The sequence below is a fragment of the Clinocottus analis genome, unplaced genomic scaffold (assembly GCF_023055335.1).
Source record: "Clinocottus analis isolate CAN_PGR_092001 unplaced genomic scaffold, fCliAna1.0.p SCAF_5, whole genome shotgun sequence".
Lineage (NCBI taxonomy): Eukaryota > Metazoa > Chordata > Actinopteri > Perciformes > Cottidae > Clinocottus > Clinocottus analis.
Genome location: NW_027176207.1, coordinates 13,385,645 through 13,409,637, shown reverse-complemented (window position 1 = coordinate 13,409,637; position 23,993 = coordinate 13,385,645). Strand labels below are relative to the sequence as shown.

The following is a 23,993-nucleotide window of genomic DNA, read 5'->3' as shown; positions in this document are numbered from 1 at the left end:
GGATAAATATACATTTACTGAGTGTGTTCCTTTTAGGTGCACTTATCAGGAACAATCAATAATGAGTAATCAGTATTCATAACAAGTTTATTATGGGAAAGTGTTGAATGCTGTAATTGGAAAACAAAAGCCTTTCAAAAGTCATCAACATTTCTGTTTCATATCCTTTTACGGTTTAAAACATGATTTTGTCTTCAGCAAACATGTTGTTCTTTGGGTACGATATGAATTTAGCTGTCGGTCAGATATAACCTGTTGGTGACTGACAAAGTTACCCGGAGCATTGTGCTGATTTACAGTATAACAGCAGTAAAGAATGACTCTAAATGCACAATGATTCAAGTAATAATGTGTTTGAAGAGGTTCTATTGCTTTTTTTTTTTTTTTACAACAAATAGTATACACAAGAACACTGGGTATAGTATTAAATATAGCACTAAGATTATAAGGTGAGTGATTGAGTCTTAGTCAAGGAGTGAGTTTTATCAGACAGCCAAATTATTCGTCCGATGTCTCCTCTACAAGGCTGCCAGTTCTTTCTGCAGAGCAGACAGTTATTCCACACAGCAGCAGGGGGTGAGGAGGCAGTGCAATGGAGTTAAATGTCAAGTGCCTCATTAACATTTGTTTCCCTGTAGTAATTGGTCTCTTTATGTGGGGAGACACTGGACAGAGTAGAAGGGGTCTGTCCTCTTTCACCAAGGGCCCAAAAACATAATTTGCCTTGAGCGCTGCGTAATAAGCCAAGTGGGGATGTTCAGATTCTGCGGTCCTAGTTCAAACTTAATATTGTTACAGACGCTTGACAGGTATAAACTTTACAGCCATCCATCCTGTCAGTCAACCAGCATGTGTCCTCTGACATATTGTTAATTTATGACCGAAGCTGCATCATATGATCCATGAAACCAGAGAGGAGGGGGAGGTATCAGCATATCCCATCAAGTACACCCGTTTAACATTTAGTGTGAACATTTAAATACATCTCTAAGTAGATATACACAAAGAAATACACTAGTATATGCGTTTAAAAATAGAAATTAGCTATTATAATTACAGGATAAAGTAAAAAAAAAAACTAAAAAAAAACGTCCCTCTTGTTCAGACCCTTGACTATTAGTCAATTTACCAGGTAAAACTTCAATGTAGGATTGCAGTTTAGAAAAGAACAGGCAATTCGACAGCTGTCGTGTATAAAAAAGAGATCCAGCACGTGTCTCTAGTTGTTTTCTTTAGGTAGCTTCCCGGTTAAACCAGTTTTTCTCTTCTGTTTTCTCGTCAAAGTGTGAAAGCCTTATTATAGAACAGCCTTTACAGGTGGTTGCTGGAATTATTGTCAGCTTCTTTTATTTTCTTCTCTGTTCTGATTATTGTTTTGATCTGGCATTGAAAAGTCATGTTACAATTAAAAATATTATTAAATTCTATCTCTACTGATTTTGTATTTGTTTGACAATTCATATCTTCCATATACACGTAGTCTAATTTGAAATGGATTAAGAAACGGTTTAGCACTCCCCTGAAGAGGAATACGTTCTTACGTTGGTTTTTGGAATTAAGTTTTTTCTAAGGAATAAAACACATCAGTTAAAGTCCAAGATCATCTGTCGGAGGAGTACGCTACTACAACGGCTCCCCCAAAGCACAAATGAGAGGAGCTTTGATGGCGAACAGGTGGATCAGTTTGAGGCGTGAGACGTTTTTCGTTCCACTCGATTGTGCCGCCCGGCTTCACCGGACTCTCCATCTGGCTCTTCGTATTCTGTCCTAACACGGTAGTCGAGTGGTTAGTCCACTGGGTTAGCAGCATAAACCCCTACATTGAGGTCTCTCTGAATTACGAGCTATCTGAATAACGCTACAAGTTCATACGTGCATCAGCTGGTTCTCATCATGCAGCAGCATCCTCAAATGTGGACATGCAACCAGCCTCAGAAGAAGACAGAGGACACAGCTCTTATGTTGGTTTTGGGAATTTATCAATACATTTGAAATCATCAGTCAAGTGCAGGACTATCAAGTGCAGTATATATATACATATATATATATATATATATATATATATATATATATATATATATATATATATATATATATATATATATATATATATATATATATATATATATATATCAATTTTATTCATACAATGTCCCTATTATGTAAAAAAAAAAAAAAAAAAAAAAATCCACCAGCCACTGAGTCTATGTCATTTTCTATCGTGGTTTTGAAATAACGGTAACATTGGAAAATGCAAACTGCTGAAATGTTAATGTTGGGCTACAACCGTAATAGTTCCGTAAATATGATTAATGGTTACAGGCTCAAAGATACAGATAAATACAATAAACGTGTTATCATCACTCTCAATATTTCTACAGCAACACAAAAAAAGTGCATCGTTGCATTAAAAGTCCAGAACAAGTGATTCAGCAGAGGAAAGAGAAGCACCCCGGGGTGCACCCTCAAAGCTCCCGTGGTGGGCGTGTCCGAACACACAATGATAAATAACGTTACAGTAGGCTACATCTTTCTCGCCTGGCCGGTTTTCTGTTGTTGAGGAGGGGAGAGACTCGAGAAGGATGTGTAGCACGCAGTCTGTAAAGGTCAACGCGGAATTGAACCGTATTGTGCGAAAGCCTTTCAGAGAAGAGCGTTGGCGCGAGCTCGCGTATCTTTGAGTTACCGTCAGCAACGAGCTCACGAGACCGCGGCTTTGAACGGACAACGGCTAGCTAACGTTGCGAACAAACCGCCGTGGAAGCTTCAACGGCCGTAACGTGACATCCACTGACGTTAACGTCCCTCCGCTCGATGAATGTCGCGTGCGGGTCTCGCCAGCGTCGTGTTTATCGCCGGGTTTCCGTCCGCCGGGATGTCGGGATGACAGGAAGATGGCAAACGGGGTTGGAAGTGAGTAACGTCGGCGGCGCACAAGCGAAATATCGCGGCATGCTACCCGTTAGCGGAGTGTTCCGTGCTGTGGACGTCTTCGCTGCTTAACTTAACTTGCTCCCTGGCGGGGCAGCCGGGGCCAGGATCCACCACTGCCCCGCTGACAGCTTAGCGGTGGCTCCCGTTGCAATTCAAACGTGTGAAAGGTGTGCTGTTGCCAAGCAGTTAACCTAGTTAGTAACGTGCGAGCTGCACGGTGGTAGTGGTGGTGCAGCGGGTTCAGGTAGCACGCCAACGGAGCTCAGGAGATTTAATTGCTGTGCCAGAGGCCTGAGAACTACTGTTGAACATAAATGTGTGAATCATGTTTGGTCCATTTTCTTCCACATCTGCAGAACACAAGCTACTTGTCATTGGACCAACAGAGCCATGGTCTGCGAGGGAGAAGCTGTGTTTGGCTACATCTGTCATGAAGAGTGGAGAGCAGAACTGGTACTGTACTGCCCTGTTATGGTTTAGTCTCGAACCTGTGCCAGGGATTCAGTGGTCTATGAAAGAGTCATACATACCATTTGTAGTTTTAATATGTATATACACATGTTGTTACAGTGTTTGAATAGTTCAGTTTTTCTTTTTACACATTTATCCTTTCACTTTATCCATTTTTTACCTTGTGTCCCCTCAGGTGTAGTTGGACTTTTGGTTACTGTTGTTTTCTTTCACAGTCAAAGTGATGCAAATAAAATAAAGTAAATATGTCTTTGGCTGCCCTACTATCTACTATGTTTGCTTAGATTACATTTTACATGACTTTACAACTAAAAGACTTTAAAAAAAAAGAGTCATAATAAACAAATGGACAGAATAGATATAGAAGAATTAAGACTTGGGAGAATTAAAAATAAAGTGTTTTAAAACTACAATAAAACAGGACTTTTAGTCTTTAATGTGTATTTCATCTTTGATCATCTCACAAAATGTCTTCATCTCAACAGGGTGTCTGTCAGTCGAGCCATCAAACCATTTGCAGAACCCGGGCGACCACCTGACTGGTTCTCCCAAAAGGTGTGACAAAATCCAAACTTACTCCCCCACAATGACCAAATTCATAACCTCTGTAGTACGTTTGCCACAATATTTTTTTTGTCCTGTCACAAAGCTGCTCTTCTTCTTTGGCTCTTTACAGCACTGTGCCTCCAAATACTCTGAGCTCCTGCAAACGACAGAGGCCCCAAAGTGAGTGCCGAAGGGCTCTTTTACCTCAAGTCTGCTTTTGTGGACTTGCAAGCTAGAAATAGATTACATCCCTTTGTACTGTTTGAGACAAGCATTCACATCATTTGCCAGAAAACAATGTCTTAATCTAATATAGTGCATTTTGTTACCTTCAGGCGGAAGCGTGGTGAGAAAGGGGAAGTGGTGGAGACAGTGGAGGACGTGATAGTCCGCAGGCTGACAGCTGACAGGATTGATGCGCTAAAAAAGCTGATCAAAGAAACACAGGAGAAGCACAGGTATACAAGTTTACCTTTTACACATCACATCACTGTCTTTGTGAAAAAGTCACAGTTGTTAAGATCAATGAGATGGGTTGATGCGGTGCTGTTTTCACAGGAAGCTGAAGAGAGAAACTGAACTGATTCAAGCAGGTCGACTGGATTCCAAACTAGAAGAGTTATGGGAAGACATTCTACAGTAAGAAGCAACACATTTCTGTCTGTCCTGTTTTTTTATATATATATATATATATATATATATATATATATATATATATATATATATATATATATATATATATATAAGGGCTGGGCAAGTTAACACATTAGTTTTGCGTTAATCTGGCAATCCTTTAATAGCATTAACTATTTGATCATGCGTTAACGGCATATATATTAATTTTTTTTCATTGGGAGGGGCTTATCGCTTTAAATCTCTCCAGACGGCGTAGTTCAGACCTGGGCGTCTTACGGCTCTCCCAGTCCTGCCCGCGTGAGGTCAATCAAACATGAAAAATAAGTAAATAAGATGAACGCAATACAGCGACACTGCTTTTACTTTTAAGACCTCGCCAACTGACGTAAAAGCACGTGATGTTCTTTAGCTTCTCTTCTCAACAAGCAGCGGAGCAGCAAACAGCCGTGTCGCAGCAGTAAAAGCAGCAGTCTACCAGCAGGCTCCGCGTCTAGATTGAAAGTTAATCGCGCATGCGTAAAGCTCCTGACCCCGTGGTCTGATCCACTATGGTAGAGCACTTTAAATCAGGATCACTTCTGAATCTTTACTCTTTTCTCAAAGAGGAGATCTTTCCACACATCACAAGATGTTCAGTGCACTTGTTCAAGCCAACACAGGCTGGACTTTTCTCAGCGAGGAAGAAAAACTGAACTGAAAAATATGAAAAGCACTTATTGCTTTTGTATAAAGTTAATAAATTTGTGGTCTTCAACATACATCTTTAAGGTAAGCAACAGACTGAACATAGACCAAAGAAGGAGTGGCTTGTCCCTCACAGGGCCCCTTCTCTTTTAATAAACCATATATGTATGTATGTTAACTTGCTGTTGCTCCAGAGTGCCTGTTATAGTGTTCTGATAACATCACTTAAAAATCAAAGCCTGCAATACACTAGTTTTTACTTCATTATTGAATTTGGCGCATAAATCATGCAAGTTTATTTTTTTCAACTTTGCCCAGCCCTAATATATATATATATATATATATATATATATATATATATATATATATATATATATATATATATATATATTAATGTATTTTTTGTGCATCTGTCAGGAAGAAGAAACTGGAGGAGAAGGAAGCAGAGCTGAAAAGGAAAATCACGAATGCTGCTTATCAGGGTATCTCCTTTATTTTTAGTGTGTGTGTGTTGTGTTGTGTGATCAAATAATTGCAAAGTTTCGGACCAATAGACTACTACAGTAAAGGCCATGTTGCCAACATGCAAAAGAAAGATGGTCATGGCACTTTTGTCTTGTGGGGTGAAAGAAAAAGAGCTTGAACATTAGGGGTGGGAATCACCAGAGGTCCCACGATTCGATTTTATCACGATACTTGAGTCCCGATTTGATACTATCACAATACTGCGATGTATTAAGTATTGCAATTTATTCCCTTTTTTACACCGCAAAAGGAAAACTTTGTCAACATATTGCAGTAAAATGAAAAAGCGGAAAAAAGCAATAGATTTAATTTTTCGAGGACCAAAAAGTGTTTATAATTGATTTAATAAAAGATTGTTACTTGGCTTTCGTGTATCGACACAATATTGGCACGCAAAATATTGCGATATTATGCTGTATTGATTATTTCCCTTACCCCTATTAAACATCATCTGTTGTGTGACTAAAGAGGTAATCCTCTCTATGATGCCCCTCCTCTTCCAGCCAGACAGGTGGCAAAGAACTCATCTAAGCGAGAGCCCGGCATCACCCTGCATTTGCCCTCAGACTGCATCTCCCCAAGCCAGGAGTTCTCACCGGGTGACACACTTGAGTGTTTGACACTGGATCTCGCATTGACAAAGAGTGTAAGTCACCGTAGGTTCAAAAGTATTTCAGGTTTGCCCTCCTTCTCAATTATCCATTTAAAAAGTTTGCTGGTTTATTTATAAGGTGTAATGCTAATGTCAATAATTTGTATTTCTCTCAAGAACGCTGCAGACAAATCAGTTTTCATTTGTGCTGATTAAAGACATCATTTATATATATATTAGAGGCTGGGCAGATTAACGCGTTGAAGCAATGTTAATATGGCAATCCTTTAATGGCGTTAACTATTTGATCATGCGTTAACTGCATGTTGTTGTTTTTTTGCTTTTTTGCATTGGGAATGGCTTATCACTTTAAATCTCTCCCAGGCGGCGTAGTTCAGACCTGGGCGTCTTACAGCTCACCCAGTCCAGCCCGCGTGAGGTCAATCAATCACATGAAAAATCAATAAATAAGATGCACGTCATGAATGCATTACAGCGTAATGCTTACTCCATATCCTCACCGACAGGCAGTGTTGACGAATTGAGCCTGATGTGAAAGCACCGATTGTTATGCAGCTTCTATTCTCAACGAGCAACGGTACTGCAACGAGCTGTTTCGCCTCACAAAGCGCTCACAGGCAATTTTGTCCATGTGCATATGTGTGTGTGTGTGTGTGTGTGTGTGTGTGTGTGTGTGTGTGTGTGTGTGTGTGTGTGTGTGTGTGTTAGGGCTGGGCAAAGTTGAAAAAAATTAACTGATTATTCACATTATTTTTCTGCAATTAATCGCATTATGCGTCAAATTTAATAATGAAATAAAAACTAGTGTATTGCATGCTTTTATTTGAAAGTAATATTATCAGAACAATATAACAGGCACTCTGGAGCAACAGCAAGTTAACATACATACATATGTAGTTTATTAATCTGTTTTCTTTTTTTTTTCTGAACAAATACTGTTCAGTAGTAAGGCTCCCAGTAAGGGACAAGCCACTCCTTCTTTGGTCCATGTTCAGTCTGTTGCTTACCTTAAAGATGTATGTTGAAGACCAGCAATTGATTAACTTTATACAAAAGCAATAAGTGCTTTTTATATTTTTCAGTTCAGTTTTTCTTCCTCGCTGAGAAAAGTCCAGCCTGTGTTGGCTTGAACAAGTGCACTGAACATCTTGTAATGTGAGGAAAGATCTCCTCTTTGAGAGAAGAGTAAAGATCCACAAGTGAGTTTAAGTGTACTGCCATAGAGGATCAGACCGCAGGGTCAGAGCTTTACACATGTGCGATTAACTTTCAATCTCGACGCGGAGCCTGCCTGTAGCTTGTGAGCGCTTTTTTTTTAGGTGAAGCATCTTGCGGCTCGTGGCAGCACCGCTGCTCATTGAAAACAGAAGCTACATAACAATACCTGCTTTCATGTCAGTCGATGAGGTTACGAAAGCGCGCGCACACATACGTAAATCCTCTTTAAAGTAAAATCAGTGCCGTGGTAATGCCCAGGTCTGACCTACGCGGTCTGGAGCGATTTTTAAAAAAAAAGCTCTATATATATATATATATAATATTTTTAACTGTTTGAAATAACTCATTAAATCATTATATAGTACAAAGGAGTGGAATATTCCTGACTATTCCCAAAAAACATATTCGAGACACTCGAATTAGTGTTGATCAATGAAAACATTTTTCATTGCTGTGGAAGTATGACATCACGTTTCTATCTCTTTGTCTCTAGGCTTCAGGATCAACCAGATTAATGACAATTGCTGAGTCTTCTGGACCAGGAAATGATGACATCAGCCCCGGGTCACTTCTGGATGACCCCAACCAAAGGAAGCTCCTGGGCCAGAAAGCCACACCGCCACCATCTCCACTCCTGTCACAGTTACTGAAGAAAGGCAGTATCTTGGCCACAAATTCAAGACTGGTATGTGGAGGGGACTTACCGTGTTATGCCAACAGTGCCAAGCTCTCTAATTGATATGTTCAACTCTACAGGCCACCCCATCTTCATCATTCTTTGTAGAGTTACTGTGCGTTTAGGAACTATTGCATCATTTTGTATTTCATTCTTTGTTGTGGTTTTGATCGCTGTGGTTTGTTTTGCCAGTTACGTAAAGCTTTCAGTCATTTTTTGCAAATGTATTGCATTGTAATGTGTTGATTTTTACCTCACGACATCACAGTGTTTGTAGATTCCTGAAGTTGGACTGGGTGCTAATGTGAACAACTGTTAACTTTTAGTTAATTCTACTCCTTTTTGACTGAGGTTCAGGTGTTGTCTTTGGCCGTGCTACACAAGGTCAATTTCTGTTTAAAACCATTGCTGTCAATATATTTAGCCAGGAAATCATTTTGCTTTGTTTTCTTGAAATTATTTGACTTGGAAAAAATAAAATGTATGATTTGAGAGATAACACATCACTCAATATATTTTTTATTTGTTTTTTAATGCTCTAATTGTGTTGGTTTGTGTTAAGTGTCATGCCTTTCTACATTACAGCAGAATAGTTTAATGGTTGTTTTTTCCTGAATGTTTTGCCTATTAGTTTCTCAGGTGCCTTTTCGCAAACTGCAAACAAGCGACCTGCTTTTGCTTCCAGGTTACAGTCATTTACTTTTTTACGTCCACGCTTTTCGTCGGATGTCATCAGTGGTTCCGTGGGGCATGGATCCCCGTTGCAGCTATGGAGCTGTCGTTTAGCTAGTCCCTGCTAAGGTTTCTCAAGTTGTTACTGGACAGTTTTGTGTTTTTTCATTTTCCATTTGTAAAATCCCATTGTGTCAGAATAAGTTTATAATTTACTAGATCTTTGCCTCCTCACATTCCTCTGGTAACGTTTCTGCTCTGACATGCAGTGCTGCCTTTAGGGCTCTTTGTATAGATATTTGCACAGGGATTCCAATCAAATTGTAGAAATATCACAAAGACATTCAGCTATACTTTTGTATTTATACAATTATGTAGTATACTTGATGTGCACTTCATGTACAAGAGAAAATGTTTGACATGCATGTATGCGTTTACATCCCAGATTGGGGAGGGGGACGTGACTTCTGCTAATATGACAGGAGCACATGACTTGCAGCTGGCTCTACCTAGCCAACCTCTCACTCAGGCAACAGGTACAGATACAGTGTTTCATTTGTGTTCATGATGTTCTTTACATTAATCAACAGACATTTTCTAGAAAACGTTTTTAAAACAAAGAACATCTCACAACATAATTGAAAGGTAAAATCTCCTTTTTGCATAAATAAACCTACGTAGGAACCTGTTTTATATTTGTTAGCTTTTTTCCTTGACTCCTACATGGACGTATGCTTTCTATATAAAAGTGCCACTGTCGCCTAAACTGTTTGCTCATACATTGGCTAAGTGAGAGCATCCGCTAAATGTCTGCACTCTGCACTTTGTGTGTTCATGTTTATGAACGCCTGCATGACAGGTGCTCCGATGTTGTCGCGTCTCCTGGAGGCAGGTCCCACCCAGTTTTCTGCACCGTTAGGTTTCATGGTCAGTGCAGACTCAGCCTCCAGTGCTCCTCTCTCCGCTGCCACTCCTGTGTCTGTTGACTCTACTGCCTCAGCAAATACAGGTCTGTCCGCTTTGACCCAGACCTCTCAGAGCTTAATCCACACACTGAATCTCCTCAATCCTTGATGTCATATTCTTTGTAGCTTGAGAGTTTAATGTAAGACATACGATTGTTAACTGTGGTTATTAAATTGGAAAATTAGACCTCAGGAATTATTTATTGTACAATGTCAGAGCAAAACTCTCAAAAAAGTCCAATTTTATGTATAACATGTCTTTTTATTCATTGGGGGAAAAACACAAACACAGACCTTTTGTATCTTATGTATACACTACTTAATATCTAATGTTATCAAGTTATTGGTCAAAGTCAATATATGAGTAAACAAGATTAAGTGTGGTTTTAAATACAAATTTCCAATTTGAAATGCAAGCAGATGATAACACTTGAGCTAAGTATTCTGTGAAGTAGAAATAGAAAAGGTTTAAAAAAGGTTTTACCAACTGCAACTGATACTCCTGCAGATTTAAAATTGTAGTTGAAAATCCGTTGTTGTTTGTGTGCAGAGGTGGATGTGATGGCGCCGTCTTTGGCCCCTGGACGCCAGCCTATCTCTGCAGAGGATAAAGTGTCAGAACTCAGTGAGGAGGATGTGACCGTGTCTTACATGGGCGATGAGCTGGACCTGAAGACGGTGGGGGACATTATTGCCATCATTGAGGACAAGGTAAAACGTTCTACATATTTTTACAGCATTAATTGTGATAAATAATGCCTGTTTGAGGCTTTAAACGTTATTTTACAATGTGGGTTTTTCCTTTTGGTCATCAATCTTGTGAGTTGTGATTATAGTTAACTCACCAACATGACTTTACATGATTTACCAAACAGCCCATAGCAAACTATGAAAAATGAGTTTGATTGCTGAATTATTCTTTAAGTTCAAGAGTCATATCTCTTCTTCAACAGACAGATGCGACTGCAGAGGCTTTGGATGCAGCTGCAGTTGAGGCTGCGCTGTCACTGTGTGAAGAGAACGGCCATGCTTTGTCTGTCGCCTGGGAGCCCGGGCCTTTCCAGCCCCATGGGTCTCATCCTGCAGGGCCCACAGGGGTCCAACAGTCCTCGTCCCGTCACAGTAGCCTGGAGGGGAATACAAAAGTCTTAGAAGTTCAGGGAGGGACTTCAGCGTCACTCTCCTCTCGGTGCAGTCAAGATATCTGCCTGACAGCATTCCCCATCGGACAAAGGGGCCTTCCTCATACCTCCTCATCCTCACGCAGCTCAAAGAGTTTGGAGCACTGCCGCACTGGAGCACCTCCACAGCCTGAGGCCATAAGAGAGACTGGAGTGTTGGCGCAGCAGAAAAGCCAAACTTCATTGGATATTACTCTAAAACGTGACAGGGAGAAGTGGGCACAGCAAAGACCTGAAAACCCCCATAGAGGTATGCACACCTATGTATCAATACTAGTATTCACTTGCTTCAGAACATGCATTTTGCATGCGACTATGCATTTTCGCATAACCATTTCCTTCTTATTATTCATCTTCACTATCTCGGCAGACTCAGTATTAGAAGATAGCCCACTGACAGAAAGGCATCCCAAGGTATAGCACCCAACGAGGACAAAGCGAACATGTTGCTTGTGATGAATTGCAGAGTGCGTAGTTCCACAGTATCCCCGTAGTGTAAGCTCTGATTAAATCTCTGCATCTTTTTCCGTCTTTGCAGGGGATGAAAGCGGAGGATGGAATAAGTGTTCGGGGAGGAGAGAATGCCTCAGGGACCAAAGTGTACCGTGATTTCAATGGGCCAGAAGTGTGTGGAGACGAAGAGGCTGATGGGGTGGAGGGATTCTCGTCAGAGCCAGACGGCGAGATGGAGCTCGAGCCTGCGGCTAGCGAGAGTGAGGACGGGTACAGCCTCCACACGGCCTCCTCGTCTCTGCAGCTCCACACAACCGCAGACTCCATCCCGAGCAGCCCCGCCTCATCACAGTTGTAAGTGAAACACATACTTGCACCCGCTGGGCAAGTGTGTCATGTATTTTCTTGCTGTGTCATGCTGCAGATCAGGTTCCGTTTGATGACAATAATCTCATTGTATGCCTTCTGCACATACCCTTGTTGTGCAGTTCTATGTGCAGTGAGGACCATGAAGCGCTCCAGGCTCACAAGATCTGGAAGAAAGCCATTATGCTGGTGTGGCGTGCAGCAGCCAATCACAGGTCAGAATATGACTCTGAACAGTAACTTTAGCCCCTGACGATCAGTCTCTGAAATATGTCATTTGTTGTATCATTTCTGAAACGGAGGTGATTTCTGTAAATCTGTCGTAGGTATGCAAATGTCTTCCTGCAGCCAGTAACCCATGAAATTGCACCTGGCTACCACAGTATTGTGCAGAGGTAAGCACAGAACATATTTTCTGTGGTCTTTATTGAAATCACTTATAGTTGTTATTGTGGTTACTTGTCATATTGCTTGTGCAGAGTAAAATCTAAACTTTTCAGACACTAAGGATAACAATCTTGTTTTTGCTGGATGACGTTGGATTATTTCATTCAACGACTCTCACCTCCTCTTTGCCCTCCACTTCTATAGGCCCATGGACCTTGCCGCCATAAAAAAGAGCATTGAGACCGGTTTGATACGGACCACCGCTGAGTTCCAGAGGGACATCATGCTGATGTTTCAGAACGCAGTCATGTACAACAGCCTGGACCATGACGTGTACCACATGGCTCTGGAGATGCAGCGTGATGTCCTGGAGCAGATCCAGCAGTTTCTGGCTACCCAGCTCATCATGGAGACATCAGGGTCTGGTATCAGCGCCAAAAGCCTGAGGGGCCGTGAGAGCACACGCAAACAGGACTCCACTGACAAGGTGCTTCACTAGAATTTTGACAAAAGCAGAAAGTACAGAAGAAGAGACAAGGGTGAGACAACAGGCTGGCTTAAAGGTAGAAGAAAAATAGATCTGCCTCGCATTTTCCAAAGCATGACATTTTTAGAGTGATATCCTTTCAGATAACCATTGGTTTCAAATGCTCCAGAGCAAATTTACAGAGACTTAAATATTGAAGTAAAAATGACTTTTCTTTTCTTTTAATGCAACAATCCACCAATGTCCCAATTTGTTTATTGTTTATCTTATGACTGTGCCTTTTCAGACATCAGTCGTCAATTAATGCATTACCTTATCTTTGAATGCATTACTATATTACTGTCACTACAAAAAAGACAATACATTGTGCACTGTGGTAATTACTGCATGTATCACAAACAAGTTTCTAACCAATGATTGACTGGAAAGCAATATTTCTTTTTTAAAACATAACATTTATGCTTTGGAAAATGGTAGGCAATAATGCAATAAATTGTAAAGACCATTACTGACAACTATTTACCAAAGCATACAATAAGTTGTATACATTGATATTCTACCTTCAAGAAAGCTATTGTTTACCATTAATTACACGACAATATGAACATGAACTGGCAGATGAATCACAATTCATATTTAGTCACCTTTATTTGCATTATTTCTGCACGATAATGTGACTGGGAGAAAAACTGAGGATGTTTCTGTCAGAGATTTGTACAATAACTGATAAGAGAAACAACATCACAGCCATCACAGCTACATTACCATGCCCAAATAACCTTGACATTACAAAAATGTTTTTCTGTGCCAGAAATGTGTTGGTGAAATAAAGAAGAAGATTGTGTAGTTTTAGTCAGAGTTCTTTCTCACATGCCTTCCACTGTGACTTGAAGAAGTTGCAGCACAATCCTAAATATTTGGATGACAAATGACCTGACCTGAGTACTGAATGTTGATGTTTCATAGCGTTCTGTTAACTGAAACCAGAAGTTGACTTGAAGGTAGGAGATGATTGTAAAACATCATTTTATGCTTTGACAAATGGTTGACAAGTATACATACTGTATGTATGTAGGATAAGTTATATTTATCTAATTAGCTTGACATGCTAGCACTTCCTTTTAAACATGATGTGGATAGTTACAGGAAATATAATTAATATTTAATAGGCCACATGAAAATAAACCTAAATATAATTATAAATTCTTTTAAATCTTATTTCAACCTTTTCTTCTGCTGACTAGATTCTCTTTTGTATACTTGTTGGCATTATTTTGCTTCCTCTTGAGACTTTCAATGCACCTTTGTGTCGCAGTGCTGATATGCATCATTTCCCTCCTACAGGACACTGTCTCCATGTCCTCTCCTGCCTTCCTTCTTTCTCTGTTTGTAAGTACACCTTCAAATCTTTAAAACTTCTTTTCTTTTTTTTTTGCTGAACCAACATAATAAAAACTAAAGTTGTTATACTATCAAAACAAAGGAAAACTCTTTCATCTTGAGCTCAAACATCTTGAAGATCAACTTGTTTGAATAGTGAAACACAGACGTGGCTTCTGTCACACACCAGTAAGGCTAGGTTTTTTCTTCCTCTCATTGACTGCAGGACGGAGGCACCAGGGGGCGCCGTTGTGCCATAGAAGCTGACCTCAAGATGAAGAAATGAACATTCAGTATGACAATTTTATCCCAAAGTGTTCCAGAGTTTAATTGAAAGATGTGAAACCACAAGACTATATCCTGGCAATTCCACAGATTCTCACTCTGAATAAAATGCAGTGTAACCTTTATTTGCACTCCAGGTGAAATGGACAGCCTGTAATATGGAGAAGCTCATTTCCTCTGAGACAGCCATACAGACATGGATTATAAACGGTATAATCCCAGATTACAATGGGGCAGGAAGAAAAGGTCAGACCTTTCATAGACGTAGCTGCAGAACACTTAGACTTAGCCTGCTCTGAATGACATCAAGTTGTTTACTGTAAATTAAGATAAAATGACTCCAAGCCTCCAAATTGACTGAATTTAGCCACCATGAGACCTGGTTTTCATTCAGATAAGTGTGGTTGATTTTAAGAAACATACCATGTTGGTGATCAAATGTAAAACCAGAGGCCAAAGAGTTTGATTATGCTAGAAGTTGAGAATGGTCCGGGGGTTGGGGCTGTATGCTAATTTCAAATAGAACATTTTTCGTTGCTGATATAAAATCATTTGAGATTTACATTTTTTTAATTTACCAATTTTAAAAGCTCTCTGATCACTTAAAAATATGGCTGTATTGTTTGTGATGAATTGGGTTTATTCAGGATGCACTTCCAGAGAAACAGTATCGAGGTACCAGTATCATGCATATTCTGTGTCATTTTCAGTATTTTTGAGAAAACGTCCCGTTGTTGAAATGTTTTGTGGACTTTAAAATAAACAATGAAACTTCATAAAAAGCCATCATTCGTCTATGTTAAGCTTGAATTGACACAAATGTTACCCACGATTCCAACACATGGCCGCAGCAAATGTTTACTGAAACCGTGCAGCTTCAGTGGCTTCCAGTGGGACATTTAAATAGCTAGCATTTTAGATCTATGTATAATATAAAAGTCTGCTTTGCCTGATTCATGACATTGATCAGATCTGATCAGGAATGAGCTTCAGGAGCAGCAGCAATATGGCAGAAAGCAGCTAAGAGAAGCGTGAGCATCACATTATAAATAAATTAACCAGTGTTGTGCTTCCAAGAACCAGTTGTTACATAGCGATGTCCTTACACAGATGGGACACACCATCTTCTACAAAGCTCGCACTCTCTCGACGATCTATTCAAGGCTTTTATCGAGTCAAAGCCAACTCATGTACAAGATGCCGTACTGTTGCCACTGTTGCTCATTTCTGTTGAACGTTTGATAGATGCAGTGTCAAACAGAAACACATCTCAAGGTGAACATGCAGAAAGTCAAACCTCTTATGTTCGAGGAAGTAATTGGACAGATTGCATTAAGGTGACTATGCAAATGTACAGAAACATTAAAGCCTTTGGGGCTCTTTTTTTGATGTTTTCCCACAGACAGCAGTGAGAAGTTCAGACACAGTAACTGTTTGGTTCAGCTTTTTTGCAATATTTTCTGAAGGACTTTTTTTTTAATTACCTTTTTAAATAGGAATATTTGCAGTCTCCCTGCTTGATCACTTTGAAAAAAAAAAAGGAGACTTTGATTCTTGTACCATCAGTAGGATTATGTGTAGTCTTCTAATGATGACGTGGAACAATATTAACAAGATATATACGAGTCAAACCACTGCCAAATCATAAATGAACAAATCAGACGGGCCAAAACATATTCAGATTACATCTTTAATTTTCAGATATATTTGGCTGAAAACTGAATTCTGCAATGTCACTTAGATGTACTACGACCCCGACTTATACCAAAACTGGATTTTTGTGTATCACAATCAAGGTTTTACATGTTTGGAGTTACAGTGTGGACCTGAATATTCTAATCAATTAACATTTACTGTGTCAGTAGTCATGAAGATGCAGTTGCTGAAAAATGAATATGTAACTAATTAAACACTCTCTCACTAGGATGCATGCAACAGTAACAATAGGGAACACAGGAGTGAACATTAACTTAAAAGTGCTGGAGATGAACCTGAATATTGTATGAGAACAGCTAAGGCAGTTTGGCAGTCTTAGTGCACAGAAACAAGTATCAGTGTCTGGATAGGGTTCGAGTCATCTGTGGTTGGAATAAAGAATTAACGTTAACACCTCCACAGGGTTAGTGTCCGACTCATGACAAGATCTAATAACGATTCAAACTGATAATCCTGTTGGAGATGGGATGAGAACTAAATTCTTCTTCTAAATAAAACATCGGTATAAATGAAAAAAAAGGTACAGAGTTTGTAAAATATGTATAAAACATGGGCCAAATAGTATTCTAATACGAAACATAATGATGGAAACTTCCGCATGGTTTGGGAAAAGAAGGTCACGCAAACTATGCAAGCCTCAAGACCTGACTCATATCCACCGGGTACACCAGAACATTGTGCTGGACTGCGAACAGGCCTTTTGGTTGAACTGGGCTGAGAGTGTGTGACAAATCAAAATGACATCTTCGAAAGCTTTTTTGCAACTAACAGCAGTCATTTCTCACCCTTAAACCTCAAACGTATGCCTGCAGCTAAAGTACCGAACAGCTTCCTGAGTGGAAGCTTAATGACCAACGTAATAAACCCTCTATGCGAGCAGTGGTGCCGGCAGCAGGAAGCTCTACAGCAGGAGACGGCTCATTTTTGGCAAGTGCAACCTTTTGCGATCACACAATTAAAGTTTTTTTGTCGAGATTTGTTACATTTTACTGTCATGCTATTGCTATAGTCCCAGAGGACAAATCGCCTGATTAAACCACAGTAAATCAGATGTTGTATTACTAGATTAAAGGTACTCTTATATTTTAGAGAACAGAAGCATTTAGGTTTGTCCAAATACTACAGGACTATATTAGTCACTGTATTTGGTTGCTTCCTACAGAAGCCAGGATGCTCTGGCAACAATCACTCATTAACGATTAAATAACACCTACTATTTCAGCGAGGGAACAAAAACATGAAAAGAAAAATAAATACAGGTAAGCTACAAAACTTAAACGAATAAAACATGTATGAGTGAACATATTACTGCCTTCATAACCCCAAAGGGAGACCCCCTTACGTCATGCCATTTCTATAAGAAAGTTTAAAGGCTCCGAGACATCGTACACACTGCCACCGTGAGTTTGCACTTGATGCTGCTGCTACCACCACAGCCAGGATTGGCAGCTGACATGCAACTCTATTTTTTACCATCAAAGAGGAGAGAAGGCACATTGTTTCCAGTGGCATAATCTCCCACTGACTGCGTTGTACCTAAAAGAGATTTCTTTACAAAGTGGCCAGATTGGATAAATTACACACTTCAACAAAATGCATTATTGTAAAGTCTGTAAAGAAACATGTTCTCCTCTCAAACAGTCCTCATTTGCCTCTCTGGCGGCCGACCAATCGATGCAGTTTGTCACAGTTGTCCAGCCTCATCGACTCCGCCTTCTGCTTCAACCGCTCGTCTCGGTACAGTTGTCCGAGGTTGGCCAAGTCTGATTCTGCAAAAGGAGAACAGAACGTCAAAAGAAAGACGCATCCATCGAAATGGTGCGAAATAGCTTCTTTTTTTTTTTTACAGTGAAAACAATAGTGGGACATTTCGACATAGAGTCTCAGCCAGTTAGCTTAGCTTAGCATAAAGACTGGGAATGGATGAAAACCTCTAAAGAGCAGGACACACTACATCCTGTTTTTTTAAGTCAGTAAAAAACACATCACTTTGCGATCCTACGGTGGGGGATGTGTGTCGGAGTATTTCTGAGGTAGAACTAGTTGCCAGGCAACCAGCGGAGACTCAAAGTTACTGCTCCCAGTTGCTCGCTGTAGCCTTACATTTAAAGTACAGATACAAGAGTAGTATCAACGGTATCATCCAATTTCCAACCAGAAAGCAATTAAGGATATTTCTCAAGTTGTTGCACCATTCTGTGAACATTCACCAACTGGATGCAATGTGATGTCAGGGTCTGGACAGACAATTATATAAAAGATATAACAATAAATGAAGATTTTAGCATTATCAAAGTTAGTGATGCCTGCACCGTAACAATAACATACTCCTTGTTTAAGCTGAATGAGCCGCTCGCTTACTTTGCTGTTTCTCTTTCCAGCAGCTGTTCTGCAGGTGTTCGATATAGTCGCTCTCAATAGTTTTCTCTAGTTCATCCAGCGCAGCTCCCTGGTATTCCTTCTCAAAACTTTTATCCACATAGTACGGTACGCCCATGTGCTGCGTTTCCCTGGACACCACCAGCCCTATGGCCCTGAAACCCCAAAACATAATTAAAATGTACTCAATGGAACGAGGCCATCCACCGTGGTGAAACCGGGGGGGATTTGCTGAAATGTTACTGTCATAAGGTTAATGGCGCCGCAGACTCACGGCTTATAGAAGAGACTGTAGGACGGGTTAGTGGCCATCATCTGAGTAAACACTGATATGAGGATAAGCACCAGCACAGGGAGAAGCTGCAGCAATGCTGTGAAGGTGTTCTGTGGGAAGATAAAAATCAGCACAGATTATAAACGCATATAATACTCCATGGAGGCTGCACAGATTCATGCCAAAACAGTACACGCCGTCTTTGAGGTAAACCACAGAGCAGTGGAGGCAGTGCAGTTATGGGGAAAGTAAATGAATGACACAAAGAGGAATCAGTCACTAGAAAGTTGCAGCCATGTTAACTTATGCATCCCCCAGAAAGTGCCATTTTTCCAGTGCATGTTAATGATTAGAACATATTGCCGTGTCGCTGCAAGAAGATAGCAACATAGCGTCGTTTTTCAAACAGGGATTTTTCTTGATGTTTCGTGAGTCACTGACCTGACTCTGGTTCTCCTCCACCACCTCCTCGCGCCTCTCAAAAGCACGTCGACGACGAGGCTGATAGAACTGAGAGTAGGAGGCTCCCTGGTTGGTGTACACGTGGATGTTTCCTGTCAAGAGACGGGCGCTTCATCAGCGTCTACACTTCCGCAATAAAGACCGCAGATATTGCTCCTAAACTGTCACGCTTCCAACCAAACACCCACCTGTTGGAAATCTTCCTCCAAAGAAAATATTGAAGAGTTCCTCGGGGGAAATGTCAGCTTCAAAGTCTCTGTGGAAGCTTCGGTAGTATCCATGGCGACTGTGGCTGGAAGGTTGGGGTGCGTTTGAAGCTGCGGATTGATCTCCGTATTGATCGTACTGCTGCCTCTTCTCTGGATTGCTTAGGACTGCATATGCATTGCCTATTGCTGTTGAGAGAGGAGGGCAATGTTTGGTCATGGCATTCATTAAGTCAGCAGAATATACGCACCAATGATGCTGGGAAGCACAACTGAAAATAAAGTACTGGTATTCTGTTTGGTAGGTAATCACGGCCGAAGTTTTAGGGAAAGCATAAGGCTGCTATGGATTCAGTGAGCGAACTGTGAGCCCAGTTTATTTTTTGCCTATATTTGGGCAAATTGGCACCATTGCACTTATGCTGAATTAGCTTTTAGTGATTCCTCTTTATCTTCCATATATGTACTCACAACTGCCCCTGGATTACTTTGAAACTGAGGAAAACTTATGTTATAAGGACCTTCATAATTCCATGACTTACAAGCGGACATTTTTCAAAATGGATTCCAGAGTTCCGCCTCGAAAAGTGTTCATCCCACTACATTTTAAAATACGTATGTCATTTCTGTGTGGTCACATTTGACTTGACTATGACTCAGAGAGGGAGTATTTCTTTTGATGCAAATTGCGTTCGTTGGGCGCAGTTTTAACATACTTCTCCCTGCATCTGCTTGGTGAATGGATTAAATCAGCTACAGTCGCTATCTTACCGATGTTTTCAGAATACCTGCGTGCAGCTGGCCCGTACTCCTTTGCAGGATCGTTGCCCTGCGTCTCTCCCTTTGCACCTTCCCTGCAATCAGCCACACCCCCCTCACCCCACCTCCCTCACAATTTGAAAATCCCGTCCATAAATGAATACTAACAGCTCAAGAAATAATTTCTGAACTTAATTAAAATTGGTAAAATAGCTTGAAGCACCTAAAAGCCTCTGCCCTGCCGCAGCTTGTTTAAACATGACACTACGAGCATGAGGGTGCTGCTCTTGAACTGACCGTGACCTCTGACTCTGGTGAGAGGTAGTGAGTGAGAAGAAGAACTTCCTTTGTGGGATCAGGAGAGGCTCGCCATTATGCAAGAGCAGGGCTTTATAACATGGTAAAAATCAGCCTTGCAAAAAAAAAGACTTTTGAAAAAATATAACAATGGACCATGAAAAGATACCATCACCACTCTCACAGAAACAAAGCAGTTTTTTCCTTCCTCCTCCGTCAAACTCGTACCTTTGAAAGCATCCGTGGCTCCAGGAGCAAAGTTCTTGTCGGGGTGAAACTTGAGGGCCAACTTTCTATACGCCTTCTTCAAATCTTCATCGCTGGCGTTTTTGGAAAGACCGAGGATTTCATAAAAGTCCTTGCAATTCTTTATCCTGCAGTAAACAAAAAAGTGAAATGGATGTCAAAACACACACCAAAACTCCTACCTCAAACTCAATATGAATACTCTTCAAAAGACAGTTAGTTCGGTACATGTGCATCGTTGTATCAGCCTGCAAAGTTACAAACATCATGACTAAAGATAACCTGGTTAAGAGCAATTAGCAATACTAGTTTAGTCTGACTTTAAAGATGTTATGTGGCATGTAAACATCTTGCTAGTCTGTTGTCATCTTGGGGGTACTAGGAAGCCAAATTAAACCCCTATAACTATACTCAGTGGCACATCAAACAGCTGTTTAACCAGTGTATTGACCAGTAGACGTATGAAACCCAGCCATTGTTATAGAGAGGAGCAATGGCTGTGGTCAGTCTGTTGCTGTGTAACAAGGTCAAAAACACCTGTCAAAGAGTCTCCATTCACCTGAGAACACCCTGCCGTTGCTCCTCGGTATAGCTCTTCTTTTCATCACCACCCACGTTACTCGTTTGATTGTTCCTGATGTCCTCATTTCCCCAACCTGCTGGCGGGGGCACATGGTTTGCTTGCGGAGCAGCGGTGCCTCCATTCCTCACGATGGCATCTATCAGCACTGCAAACAAGAACACAGTGTCTGAGGTCAAAGCTCAGCTCGGGTGTAAATGAGGAGAAACGATGGAGAAAGCTGAAACACAATAGGTGTCGGTATCCGTGAAAGTAACAAAGGGAATTACTGTTAGCGGACAATGCATATAGACGTCTGTTAACATCCACAGAAATGACAAATCACAAAGGTATGAGTTATAGTTGGGCGTTTGGCCACCGCAAGCCTCCAGAACAGCTCCAGTGTTGCTTGACATAGAAGAGATTCATGAAACTCTGATGGAAGGATGAACACCATTTTCCTAAAACTTATTTGGTGTTTTTCAGGTGGAGGGTGCTGCCAAAGACACACTGCTCCCAAAATGTCTCATTGGTATCCAGTGAAGTATTTGATTCACATACATTTCATACTCAGCATTCAATGATTCCTTACACTAGTTGTGGAGACATGTATCATTATTATTATTATTATTATTGTTTGTATTATTCAGTCTTCTTATCTCTACAGTACATGAGTAGAGTGATATGAACTGGACATCAAAAGTGCACTACTTGCACATACTGCTGTAAAATGGACCCTGTGACATTTCACTGCCTCACGTTGTGTTCAGGGAGCTCCAGGTAATCTACAACCGTTTAGAAATCCCTGGTTATGATGCGGTTATCGCAAACCCTATTAGGCCAGAGAAAGCAAAGTCAGAGTGAACCACAAGGGGGGAGGGAGCCCTTAAAGTCAGCATGAAGCCTCCATATAGACATTAAGTATTAAAGCCAGACAGCTCACGTTAGACTTCGCTTCTAAAAATAGCAACGCAGCGCACGCGACCTGAAATCTGCAAAATACATTTCTGACAGTTCATACAAAAGGGGGCAAGTTGGCTCGTCGACCAACGTTAGGCTGCCAGACTGCCATTGCAGAATGTGCGTCAGCTAATTTTACCTCTGGCCCGGGTGCTGGGGTAAATATTCTGGGCTTCGTACAGCAGCTGCAGCGCCCGATCCGTCCGCCCCGACCGTAAACACAGCTTCGCCTTCTCTATCAGCCGGTCCGCCTCGTCTTTGTCCATTTCAACACCGCGGGAGTCACACTGCTGGTCCGGTCGCTTTTTCTGGAGGTCTGTCCCTGTGCAGTGTGCGTCAATATCATATGGCAAAGCTAGCCGGGGTTAGCTTTGGTTTCAGACAGCTGCGTAACGTTGTGCAAACCTGCAGTCACCCGAAAGCCCTTCGCACTACCCGATTTGCAGACGATGGCGGTTGCTGTCAGGCTGCGAACGGGCCTGCAGCTGGGCCATTTTTTATTTGTTTTTAAAAAGCTGTAGGTCTGAAAGATGCCGTGTTTTTGCAGTCTGTCTTTCTTTCTCTTTTTTTAGCGGTGTTTAAAGGGGCCACCCTGTTAAATTGCACTGGACCTCCTGAGCTGTGAATGACAGGAGGTGGAGGCAAAACGTCATTTCCGGTGGAGGTTGCTGTAAAATCTGTTGAAGGAAAAAAAAACCTGATATTGTGTTAAAACGGCTTTTACTTGTTGTTTGTGGGTTTGTTTGCAAGTTAGGAAAATTCGTTTTGTTTATCCCATTGCTTTTTCTGTCAATTACCTAATGGTGCCGATAGGACCCGGTAGGTTGAGCAACATCAGCAGGTGTAGTGATGCTGCAGCGTTCAAGGTCTTCCATTTAAAGGCATACCCCAATATGTGTGGTGCATTCAAGTGCCGAAGAGAGAGGGCTGAATACAAAATGGTCCTAAGGTTTTTTGGTGGGTGTTTTTTTTTGTTGTTGTTATTTTTATCTACCAAGTGGTAGAGTGTTGCCTTCGACTGCAGTGGCAGAATGAGCAAATCGTTTTAATTAACCAACCAATACGACTATACATTTAGCTAATATGGATTATGTTAATATTACACAAAATCACAAATTATAAATGTCTCTGTACCAGTTGAGACGTTTAGGCAAATCTAAATCAGATTATTTTTCTTGTGGTGTAAGATACTGTTGTGTGATGGTTTTGATAATCAACCTGAAAAATAGTAAATATTTTTGGGTGGCTACACTCGACACAACTAAGATATGCAATTAATTTTGAGGGGTTGTATCTGAAAGTAATGGCGAAAGTTGCAGTTTTGATTCATATGTCCACCAGTGAGTTAGAAACTATAAAACACATTTTTGTTCATGCATATTTTATTCAAGAGTAAAAAAATGTGATTTGTCCCATAGGGCATGCTTACAATGTGTGTATCATTTAGGAAGTCAAATGCCAAAACATATTTCCATAGATAATAAAAAATGTTGCAAGATAAAATCCATTATATTTGTTTGTTGAAATATGCATGTAGACCATACAAGAACCAGAAACAGAGGAAGGAAAATAACCATAAGCTAATTTGTAACAATAATAATATCAGCAGTAAATATAACCAGAGTACAATGTTTCCTGTTAAACGTAAGTGCGACA

General features: G+C 40.7%; 2 protein-coding genes across 7 annotated transcripts; one reads left to right on the top strand and one right to left on the bottom strand.

Annotated features, from left to right (window-relative positions):
- The first annotated feature begins 2,516 nt into the window (after window positions 1-2,516).
- On the top strand, window positions 2,517-14,626 carry brd8a (bromodomain containing 8a). Of its 6 annotated transcripts, none has more exons than XR_011079969.1 (20): window positions 2,517-2,913; window positions 3,291-3,387; window positions 3,891-3,960; window positions 4,082-4,131; window positions 4,287-4,409; window positions 4,510-4,590; window positions 5,689-5,753; window positions 6,300-6,442; window positions 8,121-8,312; window positions 9,421-9,511; window positions 9,835-9,984; window positions 10,491-10,651; window positions 10,894-11,371; window positions 11,492-11,535; window positions 11,660-11,928; window positions 12,063-12,155; window positions 12,267-12,335; window positions 12,532-12,866; window positions 14,159-14,203; window positions 14,421-14,626. XR_011079969.1 is itself a non-coding variant. In XM_068600256.1 (20 exons), the coding sequence occupies exons 1-20, from the start codon at window positions 2,895-2,897 to the stop codon at window positions 14,478-14,480; spliced, it is 2,583 nt and encodes an 860-aa protein (XP_068456357.1). In that variant the 5' UTR covers window positions 2,517-2,894; the 3' UTR covers window positions 14,481-14,626. The 6 variants fall into 6 exon arrangements, 4 of the variants coding, with proteins under 4 accessions (XP_068456357.1, XP_068456358.1, XP_068456359.1 ...); XR_011079968.1 differs by having other exon boundaries at window positions 12,532-12,890; XM_068600256.1 differs by having other exon boundaries at window positions 12,532-12,814.
- A 1,529-nt stretch (window positions 14,627-16,155) lies between these two features.
- On the bottom strand, window positions 16,156-23,265 carry dnajc18 (DnaJ (Hsp40) homolog, subfamily C, member 18). The gene is made up of 9 exons (XM_068601088.1): window positions 23,135-23,265; window positions 22,477-23,014; window positions 21,378-21,546; window positions 20,801-20,946; window positions 19,499-19,705; window positions 19,290-19,402; window positions 18,849-18,958; window positions 18,557-18,729; window positions 16,156-17,964 (listed from the first exon to the last, which is right to left on the bottom strand). Exons 2-9 carry the CDS (start codon window positions 22,601-22,603, stop codon window positions 17,840-17,842), a joined length of 1,170 nt encoding a protein of 389 aa, XP_068457189.1. The 5' UTR covers window positions 22,604-23,014; window positions 23,135-23,265; the 3' UTR covers window positions 16,156-17,839.
- Between the last annotated feature and the right edge of the window lie 728 nt (window positions 23,266-23,993).